Below are 18,451 nucleotides of genomic sequence, written 5' to 3'. Positions count from 1 at the left end.
TAAGAATACAGATGTAAACTATGTGTATAAATATGTCAGAAGACATGACAGGTCCTCTATAAAAGTCAGCTTCAGGTATGTGTGAACTGTCCATATGCACCCTGTAGGTATATAGATGACTTTTTCCGTAAGACGACAAGATCAGGAAAACATATCTGCTTTCCAAAAACAGCATCACACCTGTCCATAGGTTGTGCATTACCTGAGCAGAATAGAAGACATGGCCCATTGATATGTATGGTCCTGTTTTTAGAAGAAAACTGTTATGAAAGGAGAAGGTGAGTTCTAACTTTAGAAGCAATGTAATAAAATTGCCAAAGAATGGCAAGGATAGAGATTCCTGAAGAAGGCTTCAATAGGCTACACGCATGTTGGTGCAGCTTCCTTTTTGGCGTCATCTCACTGTTATAATGTCTGGTGACTTTTGTACATGCTATAATGTCTTATATACATATACATATATGTATCATACTCGCTTGTATGTCATGATATTTTATGAGCTCACTTATCGTCATCTGGCTTTTACTACATATATTATGGGTCCCAGTATTGTTCTTTTTTTGTATTAGGATTGGTCTATTAATGTCTTTGAATTGATCTGTTATTGTATTATTTTAGAATAGTATTAGCCATATATTTATTTAATAGCATTATGGGCTAGTTTCTTCATTGGGCGTATGGATATTTTGTATGAGGATTTAACCGTTTATGGTTTACAACTATTTATGATTGGTGTTATTTTCAGGGATTAGTTTATTTCAGCTGTATCTAGGGTACCCCTCCATTTTATCCTTTATTATTCTGCATTTCAGATTGGTTGTTATTTTGTATGATTTATCTATTAATAAAAATTATATATTTTCTGACATTTTCTACTTTTTTGTTTGGTTTAATGGGAACGCCATTTTTCAATTGTTTGTTATTTTAGGCTTTGTATTCCTAGCTATGGCCTTTGCTAAAGTGATTCAGGTACATTACAGAAAACCATAGACTATTTTAGTTGTATGGTACTAAATGCACAACAGGTAGAACTATAAATATTCTATAAATCTCCTTTATACGATATAGAAATGTTCACAGCATAATTTGCCATGTAATGCAGCATATTAATTTAATCTGTGGATTTTCATCACAGATTTCATTCTTTTTGACATCCACCGCATTGAATTTTAAACTCCTCTCCATACATGGACTCTTGTCATATATGGCATACAATAGGATCCAAGTACAAAAAGCCAAAAAAATCCACATAAAACAAAAACTTTGGAGTATATATTAGCCAATGAATGATTTCAGTTGCTGGATTAGTATAATCTAATATTCCATATAACATCCCTGTCCACTTCAACTTAATTTCAGTCCTACTAAGGACATATTATATACCATTAGAAGGCTGTTCTTGTGCTGAATTTGGAACACAATCTCTTTTGTTCAAAGCTTCATCCATTGCAGAGATATCGGTGTCATTAGTTTTGGCTACCAATATGAACCTACTGTCAGAGCAACTTCCTTTACAGCCCAGCGTCATCTCCATACAAGTGTACTGTCAGGAGGCGATCCGTACCACCTAACAATGACACTGAGCTGTGCCGACTATTGCCCTGGCAGTGCAGCCATATTAACAGCAAAAAATACCAGCACCGTTGTCTATGCAATGGAGATAACTACAAATAATAGAAAAAGTGTGCCAAATTCAGTGTGAGAACAGCTTTCTAATGGTATAAAATGTGAGACAATATGAAATGTCTCCTTGGACCCCAGTCTCCTTGACCACTGAACAAAGGTGCACTTCATGATACACAGTCTATCAATAAGTATTTGGACACCCATGCAAATGAAGATATGTGCGGTCGTGATGTACGTCACGCATTCCGCCGTTAAATATCGTGTAGGAAACAGCATTGGCATTAGTCGCTTGCAAGATGCCATGAAGTGGAATGGGGTAATTGTGGGGTACCACAGAAATAGTCGATCCTTAAGGGACATAGCAAGTGAACTGACTTACCCAAAATCAACAATGGCCTATGTGATTACGAAGTAGAAGGTGAACAGTGATTGTCGGAATGTGCCCCGAGTCGGCAGACCCCCAAAACTGGGAGATAGAGACCGACGAGTGCTGGCCAGAGAATCCGCACCCAACCGATGGCTCACATACATTAGGAGTGTCAACAGGCATCCGGGAGTATTGTGTCGATCAATATCATCTGTAAGGAAACATCTGTTGGGGTCTACCAACTATGGAATATGAATAAATGTTGTTTTCCTATTCTACCACAGGTGTCCAAATACTTATTGGTAGACAGTGTATTACAATTGTACTTGCTCTGAGTTTGCCATTTGGCCAAATTTAACTCTGCGGTCTACATATTATATAGGCAATTTTGTGCATTACATTATAGACTTCGGGGAAGATCAGTAGAGCACATGCAATATAAAACTGTATGACAATACATGGAGTTTTAATAATCGGACAAAGACCCATTAGCGATATCTGGAAAACCAATCCTTGCCAAGCTTATACGTCATACGTAGGAAAATCAGACTAGTAAACTGGTAAAAATCGTCTTTAAACATGAATAGGATTAGACACAATTTGGATAATAGACCTTTTTAAAGATTTCGGCCGGTAAAGGTTGAAATCATTGGGATTAGGGGATAAAGGGTGATTTTAGTGGAAATCTGCTCATTGGCATTAGAGAGCTAAATGCGTCAAACCAGTGAGAGTTTTTGGCAAATCATTTTCTCTTGACATAAGGAATACAATCAGATAGCTGTCTCTCAGTCTATCAAAGTCTTAGCCGCTTCAATCCAAACCCTTAAAACCAAGCTTCTGTTTCAATATTAGGGAGTGGACATAAGTGCTACAGGCATTTACATTACTGTTCCCCCATTCCTTTCTTTATGATGTCTTACAGTGTATCTTATTTAATCCTCCATTCACATTCATGAACAATGTCTTCTATTCTTCATGCTTTCCGTAACATAAGTTCAAGGAGACATCGCGAAAATAGAAGCTTCAACATCTGAAACAAGATGTAGCAATGCTCATAATTACAGTCAGAGACCTCAATACCTTCTTGTGTTTCTTTACTCCGCTCTGCACATGACATTTTCTTAGCAGGGTCCTGTCTTCATGTGGCTAAGTCTAGAACAAAATGTGGTGTTATCTTATGACCAGGAAGGTAGTTGGCGGGGGTGGACGTTGCACTGTAGACTTGATCACAGGTGACCGTGCTTGAACCTACCATAGCTACTATGGAACCCAACAACTAGGAGGGACCATGTCTGGTTAGATATAAGCAGGAGATAGTATTATCTATGGATGATGGAAGGAAATGGAGAAAACTGAATGTGGGCCTTTCTTAAAGAGGACCTTTCATCAGATTGGGCACAATCAGTTCTATATACCTCTAAAAGGCAGACAGTGAACTCAGATCACTGTTGGCTTTCCCGATCTGTGCCCCGGGTAAAGCGCTATTGGTCCCGGTACCGTAGCGCTTTACAGTCAGAAGGGCGTCTGTCAGGTACGTCCTTCTCCACAGCAGCGCCTGTCGCTGAGGAACGCCCCCTCCCCTCCTGATAATACTCGTCTATGGACGAGCACTGTGAGCAGAGGGAGGGCGGCGTTCCTCCCCGCTCACACTGTACAGCGCGATAGGCGCTGCTGTGGAGAAGGACGTACCTGACTGACTGTCAGAAACACCCTTCTGACTATAAAGAGCTACGGTACCGGGACCAATAGCGCTTTACCCAGGGCACAGATCGGGAAAGCCGATAGTGCACTGAATTCACTGTCTGCTTTCTAGAGGTATATAGAACTGCTTGTGCCCAAATCGGTGAAAGATCCTCTTTAGGTCTTTTTTTGGCACTCCATGGTAAATTCATCCTAATTCTGCCACATTACTTTTTGCTTTATCCATTACATTATCCTTCTATGGGAAGAATATGCAAATCTGTCTTCCATGATGTAATTAGGAAGTCAGGTGCCTCAGTGTTGCAAACCAATAGAGGGCGCTCACTGGAATGTGCAAGCCTGTCTTCCCTGATGTAATTAGGAAGACAGAATCTCCCTTTAATACTCAGAGATCACTTATAATGGAATTTTTTGCTATAACGTCACTGTATACATTATCTCTCTACAGACGGACCAATACAAATCAAAGGTTCAGTTTGTAACATCCATCAAAACAGATTTGCATCCATTTGGCAACTATTAGAAACAGATGAGCAAATTGGTTTAAAAAAAAAAATAGAGCAAAGAACATCATCCATTTTTTTCACTAACAATGAAAAAATTATTACAAACTGATGCAAAATGGCCAGAATGACACATTCATGGAATACGGACGTTAAAAACTGTTAGTTTCATTAGTTTTTGCCCACTTGCACACGACTGTATGAATGGTCAGTGTGCTATCCTTGTTTTCATGGGCATTTATATGGGCCCATACACATGCCCGTGAATTACATGGTCATGTGTGTGGGCCAACAGTCGGGGCTGCAAAATATGGAACAGGTCCTATTCCTGTTCGATTTTATGGCCCCACTTCCTTGATTTCTATTCATTGAATGAAAAGAGCCACAGAAGCACGGTCGGTGCATTGATGGCACTCAGGTGATATCCGCCCTCCCCCACCCCCACCCCCCCGTGCACCACTCATGCCGGTTGCACATGGTCATGTGCAGCCAGCTTTAATATCTTTTTTTTTTTTTTTTTTAACACAACCAAGTGTGCTATCCAAATTTAAGCCAAGTGCCTTCCAGGTCTTCCAAGTCTGTGTGTCCATTCCAAAAAGAACCTGCTCTAAAACTATTGGAATGGAATATGGCAGAGATCAGCGCATTACACAGTATTAAGATATCTCACATGTTGTGTTTCATTTTTGTAACATTTAGAAGGACTCTTTGTTGTCAGCAAATAATATGATTCCAGGTCAAGTCCAAAGATTGAAAATCCTTCAGACCAAAATGTCTCACATCTGAGAGGTGAATGCAATTGTATCCAGTCTAGTCAGTACTCTGTGAACAGTCAGGAATCCAGGATGATTAATTCTTCCTGATACATTGTAGCAGGACAGCAGAGACATTTGGGCTGTTCATGCATTTAGCTCATAGAGTCAGCCAAGACTGGATACAATTGCAGCAAACACAGCTGTAAGACGTATTAGCTCTGGACAGGTCCTTGTCATTGGATGTTGCTGGCCTCTCACATTCACTAAAAATAGACATCTTGAAAATGGTGAGGCGTCAATGCACAAAGTAAATTAGAAAGTTGCTGAACTTTTCATTGCACGATTATTAAAGGGGTCTCCAGTTCCGTGGTCTAGTCTCATGTGCAGTTCTATTGGCATCACCACTCAGCAAGGGGAACCATGATGTCATGTATGACATGTGACTGCCGAGGTCACTGATGTGCTGGCATCTTGTAAACAATGTCTGCAAGGACCGGAGGAACATCCGCTCAGGATGACAAGAGGTGAATCGTATCTATTTTAAAAAAAAAAAAAATATATATATGGCATTTGCAACTTTTTTTTTTTGTTTTGTTTTTTCAGGAACTTTCAAAACCCTTTAAATTTTATTTTTTAAAAAACTGAAAAACCTTTCAGTGAGAAACTCTTTAAAGTCAAATGCTTTAGGTCAAGCCAGCAAGCTACGTGATATAGCACACTTGTACTACAGCTGAATCAGATCCTTGTTATGTTCTATATGGTATAGGTTTCAGACCTGTCCCACTTTATGCACAATCAGCTATTTACCTGAGATCTCGTCATTCTTCCCTTGCTGACTGAGGTCCCCGCAGATGTGGCCTCCTGGTTACTCTTGAAGAATACAGTTGCTAACTTTCTCCTTCCCTTCGACCTATTTTATTCTGCGTTCAACTGCTTGACCCAGTTTCTCTGTCTACTCTTCTAAAATGTTATCTGTCCACTATGACACCTCTAAAAATACATAATGCTGAACAGACATGACTACTCTTTTAAATGGAGTGTATCAGTAGGAAAATTGTTATCAGACTAATGACAGTACCTTCCATACTTTCCAAAGATATCTTGCTTATTCTGTATTGCAACTCCATTGTCCTGAAAATCAGCATTGTAGTATTCTTATGTAAATGAGCTGAAAAGGTCTTTAGGAATATTTATTCTCCTTCACTGTCTGCTCTAGGTAACTGCAGAAGAAGTGGTAGATGTTACTCAAATAATGGGGGTCCCAGATGGTAAGCAGTTAGAGGTAGTTATCTAGAGCAGAGCTCCAAAAATGCCCCTAAAGCCTTTTTACCTAATTTGCGTATGAATAAAATGCCAATTTTCCTGGAAAAGGAGCAGATGCAGAATAAGAAAGACATCTTTGGAAAGTGAAGAAGCTGCTCTCCAGACTTTTTTTTTTACATCTTGATGCTTAAACCCCCCAAAAGACTTAAAGGGGTATTCCCATGTCCCTTGCTCACCAGTCTTCGCTGCTGTAAAGTCTTCTTTCTTCCTGGTTTTTGACGTCAATTGGTGGGCAGGGTTTCATATGCAAAGCCACACCGTCTGACTACCTCCAGTTTAGCTCCGCACCCAAATTAGCCTGTAGCTCCACCCACCACATAGCATGATCCTATGGGACGACTGAAGGGCCTGTGATGTCATCAAAGGTCCTATAACACTTGGATTTAGCTTGTTCCATATAGAGTCAGCTAAATCCTAGTGGGCTAAGGGACCAGGTCCTTCTGCCCACTAGCTTTTAGCCTGCTCTATATAAGAAAGCTAAATCCTAGTGAGCAGAGGGACCAGGTCCTTTAGTCCACTAGGATTTAGACTGTTTTATATAAGAAAGCAGCACTCATTCCCCCCCTCCTTTATCTGAGAGCAGGAAGCTAGGTCACATGTGTGGTGTAGACACAGGAACAGCTACAGACACAGGCTCGCTCCCGTGCACTTAGCCCCTCCTCCCTCCACCTGAGAGCAGGCAACTACATCACTTGAGAAATGAGCAGATAATCCCAAAGGCCATAGAAACGCAGTGTCAACAATGAAGTGAATAAATTAAGATAATGACAAAGCAGTTTTGCTGAAGCAGTGTATTTAGGAAAAGTCTTAAATTCACATTAACAAGCAGTATAGATAGGATCCTTGTTATGGGACAACCCCTTTAAGGTCAGAGCTAGAGCCAGAGGCGTATCTTGAGGGGGTGCAGAAGGTGAAGTTACATCGGGCTCCAGGAGCCTTAGGGGGCCTATAAGCACTGGCATCAGTTTTGAGATTGCAGCTTCCATCTGGCCCATAAGCCACGGAGATCCACAGATTACCCAAACCACACTAAGGTTTATGAAACTCCTTAGCTCCCATAACCATCACTACCAAGAAATTGGCATAGGGATGAGGTAAGGGGCCCCAGACAAAAGATTGCATCGGGCCCACAAGACTTTAGTTTTGCCACTGGCTAGAGCAGGCCAACCAGATCAAATGATTCTGGGGCCCAACTTCCAGCATCACCTAAGAAATGGACCATAGTACCATTCACATTTGGGTGTGTCCTGCTCGATCATGATTGTGTTAGAGCCTGGGCCTGTTGAAGGATTCTCTGGTACTCTGGTGGGCCAGTCTGACTCTGGGCTAGAGGATGACTAAGGTAGTATAATGGGGATGTGTGCAACAGAGCCGTGATCAGATATAGTAGTGTGACTCCTGGACACCAGTCTGCAGGACAGATAGAGTTGTCTGATAGATAACCCACCATTGAAATGAATGGAGTTGCATGTATCTGATCTTGTGATGTAATATCCTGTGGAGAGGAAAACACAGCTGTGCACGTAAAGTTGCATGAAAGTCAAGCAATAGCTGCACATTGACCTAAATGTTATTTCTATGGGGGTGGCAGGAGATGGAGGTGCAAGCTTGTCCCATTCATTTATCCAGGCAGCAGTCTGGTAGCCTCATAGACGTGAGACTGTGGTTGAATTCCACTGAAATAGTTCAGATTTGCCACTAAAGCCCACGAGCAGTACTGGAGACATGAGATTGTAAAGTCATATAACTAACTATAACATTTAACACTTTACTGTCTGGATGAGGAACTCATAGGAAACGTTTCCAAGAAGATTCTGCAGCGTATGTGATTAAAAAATGTATCTATATATCGGTCATTGCTTGGGGACACAAAGGTGGGGACACCTAGCAAATTGGGGCTAATCTGCATGTGGTAACCCTATGCAGTTTGCACATATAATCAATGGTTGATTTATCACGTATAGATGCAGGTTTTAAATCCTTGAAGGTTCCCATTGAAAGCAATAAGAATATATACAGCAAAATCCATTGAAGAATTTTGTCATGTGAAAGTACCTCTAGTACAGAACAGGACGGTCAGCCTTCAGGGTGTAGAGCAGGGGCGCACAACTTTTTGATCTAATGACCATATTGTCAGATTGCTACCAACTAGTAGGACATGCTGGGTGTTGTAGTTTTGTAGTAGATGGAGTCCCAAATTGAAGATCACTGATGTAGAGAGAATTATATATTCTATGAGGGATTGGCAAGGGTGGGACTGGTCATGAATATTCATAAGCCGTTATTGTGCTTAAAAAATTCAGATGAAATGTGGGAGAGTCACCATGTAAGATAAAGAAAATAATCCTCCCAAAATATCTGCACAGAATTACACAGAACAAGCAATTTAAGCAATAATTAATGATATTCGGGTTCTTTTCATTTGTATCTTATTGTTGATGATATTGTTCTAATCTTTATGTAATAAAGTAACAATGAGAAACTGATCCTGCAAAGTGAGAAGATTCTTCAGTAACTCATTATCACTATCTCTCCTTCCAGATATATGAAGAATAAGAGATGAATTTGGAGCAGGACCGGTCCTTTGTATGCAATGCTCCTGGCTGCTCACAGGTAAGTGCAGGGCGCTGATTTACAAGGATACTTTGTATCAAAAGCTATTGAAATAGACATAGAATTTTGGAATGTGCATTATTAGATGCCTTTATCTTGTGATCATGGGCACATTATATCATTTAATGGGTTTTCTGGGACTCTGATTCTTATGACTTCCTCTATAAGTTATCAATATCAGATTGGTGAGGGTCTCGCCCTTCAATCCCACTGATTAGCTGTTTGAGAAGGCTGCAGTGTTTACTTAGGTTCAATGGCCTCTTCGCTGCTTATGAAGTGCAATGTCATACACTGTATAGAGGCTGCACTTTGTATTGTAGCTCAGTCCCATTCATTTGAATGGGACTGAGCTGCAAAAAAGCCATGTAACAGATAATGTGCATCAACCACTTCAGGAGCTGATCAGTGGGGGTGCATGGAGTTGGAATGTATGTATTTATTATATAGTCTTTATTTAGAGTCTGAAATATTTATTTGGGGTTCTTTATTTATTTTCAGGTGTATTATGGGGTATGTCATTACTTAGGAGTCTATATATATTCTGGAGTATATCTTTACTTAGGGAGCCTCTATTTATATTGATAGTGGTGCATTTATTCTGGGATATGTATTTACTTAGGGGTCTGTATCTTGGAGTATGTGTTAAGGATATGTATTTATTCTGGGGTATGTATTTACTTAGGGGTCTGTATTTATTTAGGTATCTGTATTTATTCTGGGATATATATCCACTTAGGGGGTCTGTATTTATCCTGGGGTATGTATTTACATAGGGGTTTGTATGTATTCTGGGGTACGTACAACATTAACATAGGGGTCTCAATTTATTCTGGCATATGTATGTACTTAGGGCACCTGTATTCTGTGGTCTGGTTTGAGAGTCCATTTACTCTGGGATCTGTGTTATGGGGTTTGGTCTGACGTGTGCTTATTCGAGGGTCTGTAGTTATTCAGACCCAGTTATTAATAACTGCTCCTCCATTTGAACAACGGGGGATGGGACTCTAATTCACATGAAGATTTGGGGCCCCAGACATTTACTATCCTATTGATAGGTGATTAGTGCATTTACTGTAGGGTAAGTATTTGCATAGAGGTCTGTATTTTATTCTGGAGAATGTATTTTCTTAGGGGGTCTCTATTCTGTTTTGAGATGTATGAATAAATGACTGCTCTCCCATTTGAACTGGGGGGATACGGGACTCTTGTTCACATGATGATTTAGGGTCCTACCAATCTTAGACTTACTATCCTATCAATAGCTGATGAGACAGCAGCATGGTGGCTCAGTGGTTAGCACTGCAGCCTTGCAGCACTGGAGTCCTGGGTTCGAATTCCTCACAAGGAGAAAACAGTTCCCATTTATTTCCATAAAAAATATAAGCGTTAGGCAGGTAAATTCCTACTTTCAACCCCCACAGACATTAGATAGTTGGAATCGATGGATTTGTCCGACAAACCTCTGCCTGAGGGCAGTTTAATGTGAAGAGCTGAAAACATCTCATCTTTCTGCCAAATGTTGTGCTGTTGAGTGACTGTTCTTGCCTATTGTTTTCCAATCAATAGTGACCTCACAGATCTGCCAAGAATCTGCGTGTCCTCTTCTCTCGATGATTTGTTGTGGTCACCGGGAGAAGGGATTAGCATTGCATAAACACTATTCCAAACAATTACTTTAAGCAGATGTGGCAGATTTATGCACACAGACCCATTCGACATGCCAATAGGCTTTATTTATTTGTTATGAGTCAGTGTTGGTTGGTAATGATATAGGAATTATTTTAGACTTAGTCCTGGCCGGTACTGGTATAAGACATATATACTGTACGTGTATAAAAGGATATTTAATGACTATGCAGTATATGAAAAGATGTGTGTATTGACAGCATTATCCCGACTGCAGGCCCCTTTGTCTGTTTCAGCTATACAAATCTTCAGGGGTAAAGCCAGCATTCGGCACATCAGACACATGCTGTGGCCTGTTGGTGTTTTGCTTGGTCCCACTAGTGTCATGCCACAATCATCCCCATATATCGTATGGTATAATTGTATCTGCCTTGTCTCCTTCCGTGAGCACCCTATAATATATGCCCCAGGCTGCCCCAAGACCCTTGAACTACTTTATATACAGTGTGTACCCCCTCTTTGTGACTTTACCCATTGGGTTTGTTATGTCTCGGGATAACACCTGTCTCTGCAAATGACCTAAAATATTAAAAATACAAATACCCATCTGCCCCCCACAGGCATCCAGCGCTGTCACTGCCCAGTCATACTGGTGGAAAAAGTGAATAATCATTTTTACATTTAATACAGAATTTCCAGATTGTAAAGCTGCTGTTCCCCTCACCTCACAATGTGGAAGGTTTACCTGTAGTGTATAATAAGGGGTTGTCTATAGCAGAAAGCCCATTTAACCCGATCCTACATCTCAATGTAGAGGAATTGTAATGGTCACCCTTACTCCCATGGCAACAACCATCCACTCTTGGCTATTAAGCCCTTTAGACACCATCTAATGGTCAACCCTTAATACATAACTCAATAGGGTTGACCTCATAATGGGTATTAAGTTAGGTCCCATTAATGTCCTTTGATTTTATCGTGCCTTTCAGGTGATTTCTGTTGCCCCATATGAGAACATGAGAACAGTATATGAAGGAGGGAGAGAAGCTGCGATCTGTGATATATAGAGCTATGCGATTTGGAGTAAAAATCGGAGAAAATCCTTACAGGACTCCTAGGAGAGACCGTGGGAGTCCTGATTACTACAGCCACATTAACACATTTCCCTATGTCAGTATATCAGTGTGTGTATACTGAAGATTGTCAATCACAGTGTGTGTTGGGTTATCAGGACTCTCACCGCCTCTCCTAGGAGTCCTGTAAGGATTTACTCCACGTCTTAGTCAGATATCCTACTCCAACTCTTATCAACCTATGTATCATGGAGCGCAGCTTCTCTTCCTCTTTCGTATCCCTTTCTTAGCATAGGTTACTTGAACAGATTTGCTCTAGTTATTAAGTTGTAATAAAGTAGTTTATGAATTGAATGTACAGTAATACAGGAAAGCCAGACTGCAAATGGTGGTATTACTTGGTGTCCTCTAGATGTTCTTGTACTATGGCTCTCCATTGTGGTTTATAGGGCATATGGAACGGGGGACCTTCTATTTAATGCCAAACAGATATTCAACTATTCCTAAAATGTGTCCCAGCCTGAGAGTTCATCCTTGTCATTGTTGCTATCCAACAAGTAGGTAATCAGTTAAGTATGGTCATGTGAGTGAACACCCATTGTAAGTAACGTCTAGTTACTTATTCATGCCCTAGATGTCTTTAGCGGATCTTGTTACCTTTACAGCTCAGACTGTGTTGTATTGATACTCTTTCCCAAGGATTTATTACACATTTATGTTTTCTGTGTTACAGCGATTCCCCACTGAGGATCACCTGATGATTCACCGACACAAGCATGAAATGACCTTGAAGTTTCCTTCAATAAAGAATGATAACATGCTGTCAGGTAACACACCAAGCACCAGAGCTCTTGGATTCATAAATAGATATTTTGAAGTTTTTAAAAGTTGGTTAAAAATGATAAAATCTTCCATGAATAAGTAAGGTGGAATCTGATTCATTGCTGCCCAGGTGCTTAGAGGTCATGCTTTGGGGGCCAGTATTGCAAATATCACATCATACATGGGACCCTGGTATAGATTTTGCATTGAAGCCCAAGAGTTTCCTATTACACATCTAATGTCACTCATATAAATGATTACTTAGATTAATGTGATGATAAAATTGGCAGCAATTGATGCCACGCTAATGTTTATTAGGGACTACTGATCCTTCATGGCTGATACCAAAGAAAGTAAGGATTGGACATGTTAAATTTAATCAATCTTTTAGTTCTATCAGGGGATGGAGGTGTCTGTCAGAGACTTGTCTCCCCCTCACCATTCTACGCTGAGGTGAAGCTGGCCATACACTGTAGGTATTTGACAATCTAAAGCTTGTCCTTCCAATCTCCCTATAGACATGCATGCTTGGCTCAGCCAATGTGAAGAGAGGAGGAAGCTGCTTCCAGACCCCTCTAACTGCATGTTATCTCCTTTACACTAAGGCCCCCTGTATCAGGCCACAGCCAAAAAGAGCTGCAGAAAAAAACGTGGCGCTAACGCATTGTGGTTTTTCCTGCTGTGCTTTTCACAGAAAGCACACAGAGTTTTCCTCTGCAGACTTTCTGCTTCAGTTACACCTATAGGGAAACCTCCGGCATTTCCGTAGGTATAATTAACATGCTGTGATTTCCAAAACCGCAACAGTTTTGGAAAGCGTAGCATTTCCGCTGTACATATTTTTCTGTAATGTGTGGATTGGTTTCACTAGAATCCCATCCACTTTGCATGGACTGTTAAACGTGGCTTTTCCGCCAAAGCCAAACTGCAGCGTATACATTACGAGGTACACCGGCCTAAGGACAAAACCATTGGGCATGCTGAAGCCCAACAGTCCGATACATCTTTCCCATGATGGTAGATAAAAGTCAGGACACCTGCATACACTTAATATGGTTGGATGGTCATGTCAACTTCTTCCAGCTATGACTTGACTCTGTAAAGTTTGCAACACATCTTTAACTCCTCACTTTTCCACAAACCCAACCCCTATATATGTGGGGCATAATAGAGGTTGCAGGGGGCCGCTGTGGAGCATAACAGAGGTTGCAGGGACCGCTATAGGGCATAATAGAGGTTGCAGGGTTCACAGGGTCCTCCATTATGCTGCACAGTTGCCCACCCAACTATTATGCCGCATAATGGCCCACTCATGAACTATTATTATACTCCGGGGTCTTTTCAGACCCCGGAGTATAATAATCGGAGACCCAGGAGAGGTGAGTGAACATACAGTTTTAATTCTTTTGGACGTAGTTTTGTATTCAGTTGCTTTGATTCCTGTCCCATTTTTTTCATCCAGTCTCATATTCTAATTACGTATTTAATTTTTAGCAAAAGCACCTTTTATTTTGGCACTTTTGCTTTTATTTTGCATATTTTGTTATCATTTATTTTTGCAGTAAATAGTAGCCGCAGTGTTTTAGAATTTTAACCCATTTGATTCAGTAAAATGTTGGGATGTAGGATGTGTCACAATTCTTTATTTGAGGCTCTCATAGTAAAAAAAACTTATTATTTCATAACATTGTCAGGTACTGTCATTTATGTTTTGCAGATTTACTGTAAGTACTTCCAACTACTACATTACTGAGTAGTGGATCTGGGGTCCTGCAGGTGGGATCTGGGGTATTAGCAGGTGGGCGCCCTTTGTCCCACTTTGAACAGAGAAGAGACATTTCTTGCACTCTAATAGTGCATGAATGGAAACGCAAAGCTTTATGCTAAGGCCCCACATTGTAGAAATGCAGCTTTTTGTTGCAGATTTTGCTGCATTTTTTGGAGCCAAAGCCAAGAGGAATGGGAGATCTTTATAGGAAGTCCCACCTTCATTGAGCCTAGCAGCTGTCAGTTTGAACATGAAGTGCATGAAAGATCCTTGTCAGTTTATTCTGTGGGACAACCCCTTTAAAGGGGTTTACCAAGGGTAAATATTGTTGACCCATACCCAGGATAGGTAATCAATGTGTGATCAGTGGAAAGTCTGACACCTGGGACCCCACAGATCAGCTGATTGAAAAAAATTGCTACGTTTTGGTGAGTGATGCAGCTTCTTCTCTGACTACTAAGCACAGCACCACAAATTGCATAGTGGCTGTACTTAGTATTGCACTTGAATGGGACTAATCTTCAAGATAATGTGACAAATAAACATGACACTGCTGGCTATACTCCAACTGATCAGATATTGATGACCTGTCCTAAGGAGAAGCCATCAATATTTAAGTCTCTAAAATTTTAAAATCTCTTGTAAAAATCCACTCTCATGTGGCAGCTTCTCTGCTGCAAGATGTAGTGTGTGTGTGTGTGTGTATATATATATATATATATATATATATATATATATATATATATATATGTATGTTTTCATTATATTGAATATACACGAGTGTATTTAAAAATAAAAAAGATTTTGAAGATGTGAATTGGGAAAATTAATTTTTGGTTTTGTACAGGTTTGCAAGTGCTAATAACCCAACTGGAAGCAATATGATAGATAGCACCTATGCGAAACAGGTGTAAATTGAATTGGAGTTTTGTAGAATTACATAAATATTCCAGATTTCACTCTTCCTGTTTCCACTCCTATTTTTGCTAATTTCTTGTGAATTAAAATCTTAAAGAATACCTGTCGTTTCATTTGACATTTCATAAGCAGACCTGTGATGTGTATCTGAATAGAAGCACTATTTCTGATCCTTATATGACATATACTTTTTTTTTAGTAGTTTCACCCCTCAGGCTCTATCTGTAGATTATATTCATTTCTGAGCTGGTGGGGAGAGACTGACTGCCATACACTGCACACAGTGAGAAGAGGAGAACCTGTTACACATGTGTCTCTCTCACTCTGAAACAGCCCCTATGATATAAAGCTTCATATCAACTGAGTCATGGGACCTGCAGAAGTCACATGGCCTAATGGAACAGAAGGATTTCATGGATTTTCAGATAGAAAGCAATAACTAAGTAATACAGTGCTAGCTGAATTGTATACATTTTGGAAATGGGCATGTATGTTTGTCCACTGTGTAATAGTTCATAATTTGATGTACATTATATAAATGTTCTTCCACAGACCAGACACCAACTCCAACTCGTTTCTTGAAAAACTGTGAGGAAGTGGGGCTCTTCAATGACATTGACTTGGAGCATGAATTTAGAAGTGCACAAGAAGAAGAAAACAGCAAAAGGGTAAGAAACTTCAACTCCATTCAGAATAAATAAACTAATATTGTCAGATTGCCATCACTGCTTTTCTTGTCAAAGAAAGTATATAGAAGAGGGTACAACACCTAATTCCATATGGACACATTCCTGGAATAAATAATGGAAAGATTTCAGTACAATATTAAGTTTACTTAAAGCGTACCAGAGCTTCTATCAGAAATTGAAATATCTGTAGGGTCTTGCAAGGCAGTCTGTTCTATGACTGTAAGCCTTCATAGCTGGTGTCCTATCAGTTTTTCTGCTGCTAATAGCTCCATTATGGCTGCATCAAATTTCATATTTCTCTATGAGACAAAGGGCAAGTATAATATAAAGCAGCCTGACCCCCCCTCCCTCCCAATTCATTACTACTACAGATTTCTTTCCATGTATAAAATAGCAATCAAATAACTGAAAACCCAAAGAGGATCTAATATAGGAGACCCAGGGACATTGGACTCCAAATCCATGTTATGGTACAGCTAAAAAGATCCTTGACAAAGAACAAGAAAAGTCTGAGCACAATAAGGTAAGAGGCTTTTCTGTATATGACTGACATACTATCAACAATAACACAAGCAGCTAGTCAGAAGTATATAGATGCAGCTAGACCTTGTAAGCTGTGATAAGATGCAGAATCCTCTCTGTGCAGTGTACAAGCAGGGACAGCTGTGTGGAGACATGTAGAGGTTGTGAAGATAGTCCTGCCTCTCAACTTCCTGGGTTCCAGTCTTGAGCCTGTTGCTTTCTGCGTAACTTCCCTGGTAGGGAAGGGAGTGAACAGTAAATTATCAAGAAGGGCAGAAAACAAAAACATTCTAAAATAAAGTACATTTCTTTTTTTTGTAATTAATGAGACTAAGTTTTCTGAAAAGTTAGTGACCATTACAAATAAATAAGATATGTCATTTATGGAAGGTCACAGTGGGCACCTATAGGAATTTAGCTTTCTGAAATTGCTTAAAGGGGTTGTTTCAGGATAGACCATGGTAGCATGTAGACCTTATCTAGCAGATAGACCTTATTTTTCAGAATAGACCTTGGTAGCATATTGATAGGATATGCAGTCAGGGTCCTATTGGAAGGGCCTTCAGCCATTGGGACCACCTCAGTTGTTAGAACAAATCCTACTAGTCCAGATTAGGTTCCTCTTGGCATTTTCTCAGCCAATGGCTCTTCCGCAAAAATAAGAGTGGCATTGAATAGAGACTGAGTGACATGATGTTTTCCTAGATGGTGTAAAGCAGCCTAGACAGTATTTATTATCCAGCATTTGCCATTGTGAGCCATCAGGTCCATTTTAAGACTGTCTAGTCTAAGTTGGCACTGTATAACTATTAGGCAGTAGTAGTAAACCTGTGACAGTGACTCTTGCTCTGGAGGACCAGTTCTGTCATGTATGTTACAGACAGCCATTGATTTAAATGGTCATTGTGTAATGATTAATTTCCCCTGTGGGGGCAGTGCAGGGAAATTGAATATTTCTTGAATACTTCTTCACAGGTGAAGGATCTTCATAGTTTTCGTTCTATATTTGCCATTTTTTTTTATCAACATACAAAATAAATAGGGAAAAAAAACCTTTATGTGATTTAGAACTGGCAGGACTGGTTGACTCTGGATGAGTGGTGTGAATAAGGGTGAATTATGTCTGCCTGTTTTTGAAGATCATGAAGATCAGTTTGGGACTATCCAGATGCCATTATTAAGACTAACACCATGTGCCTCGCCTAAGCTTACTTTCTGTGCAAAATACGAAACATTTAGGGTTGAATAATGTATTAATTTTGCTACAGGTGGTTAATATATGGTTCTTGTATGGCTGCTGGAGATGAACATGAACACATGGATTGACTTTCATTCATCCAAGTCTTTGCATGCTTAAAGTAAGCCTGCAACTGGAACAGGTTACATGCCCTGTAATAAGAACCACATTTGTGTAAATGGTGAACATGAGCACAGTTTTATTATAATGTCAGCTATTCTTTCCCAAGACCATTATGCTCATTTGTGCTCTCAGACAACCATGGACATTCTATGGATGATTGAGCTCTGTTATAAATCATTATATTACGTAGATAGTTTCATTTCAGAAGAAAGTACTAACAAAGTATCACAGAATACGTTATAATTTTTCATATTGTATTAAGAAAATGTATACAGTTTTCCAGTATGGTGTAATTCATGGTTTTACAGTTCTCTGCTTGCAGTCATTACTTATTGTTCCCTTCCAGGGGATATAAACCTGTTTTGGCCATGGGACGTCAATGGGAACAGTAAAGGCACCCGGCCACTATAGGGTTATGACTATCTGCTTCTGGTTCTGTGCACTGTATATAATACAGGGATCAAAGCAGCATCGGATAGTTATTCCTTGTGGTATCTGGGTGTCAACACCCCACAAATCAAATAAGTATGGCCTATCCTAAGGAAAGCCATAAAACCTCTTTAATGGCATCTGTGAGATGTATAAGGCATGATGTGGACGGTTAGCTTTTGTAAATTAGTTGGAAGAAGGACAATTACAAGCATAAGGATGTCAACAATTCTGGGTCAGTGTATCTTTAAAATGGCAGATCTTGTGGGGTGTCCCTGGTATGTATTATTAACACTTCCCTAAAGTGGTCCATGAAAGAACAAACAGTAACATGGACATCAAAGGCTCATTAATAC

At 40.0% G+C, this 18,451-nt stretch overlaps 1 protein-coding gene across 2 annotated transcripts in view; it reads left to right on the top strand.

The window, feature by feature from the left end:
* CREB5 (cAMP responsive element binding protein 5) overlaps nt 1–18,451 on the top strand; it is a 333,659-nt gene that overhangs the window by 61,491 nt on the left and 253,717 nt on the right. For both annotated transcript variants that reach the window (XM_075271448.1, XM_075271449.1), the window contains exons 2-4: nt 8,817–8,888; nt 12,321–12,414; nt 15,648–15,763. In XM_075271448.1, coding sequence (XP_075127549.1) covers nt 8,835–8,888; nt 12,321–12,414; nt 15,648–15,763 — 264 coding nt within the window. In that variant the 5' untranslated portion in view covers nt 8,817–8,834. The remainder of the gene's footprint in view (nt 1–8,816; nt 8,889–12,320; nt 12,415–15,647; nt 15,764–18,451) is intronic.

This window comes from Leptodactylus fuscus, chromosome 4 (genome assembly GCF_031893055.1).
Source record: "Leptodactylus fuscus isolate aLepFus1 chromosome 4, aLepFus1.hap2, whole genome shotgun sequence".
In the NCBI taxonomy this organism is placed as follows: domain Eukaryota; kingdom Metazoa; phylum Chordata; class Amphibia; order Anura; family Leptodactylidae; genus Leptodactylus; species Leptodactylus fuscus.
Note: the sequence above shows the minus strand (reverse complement) of the source record. Positions and strands in the feature narration are given on the sequence as shown.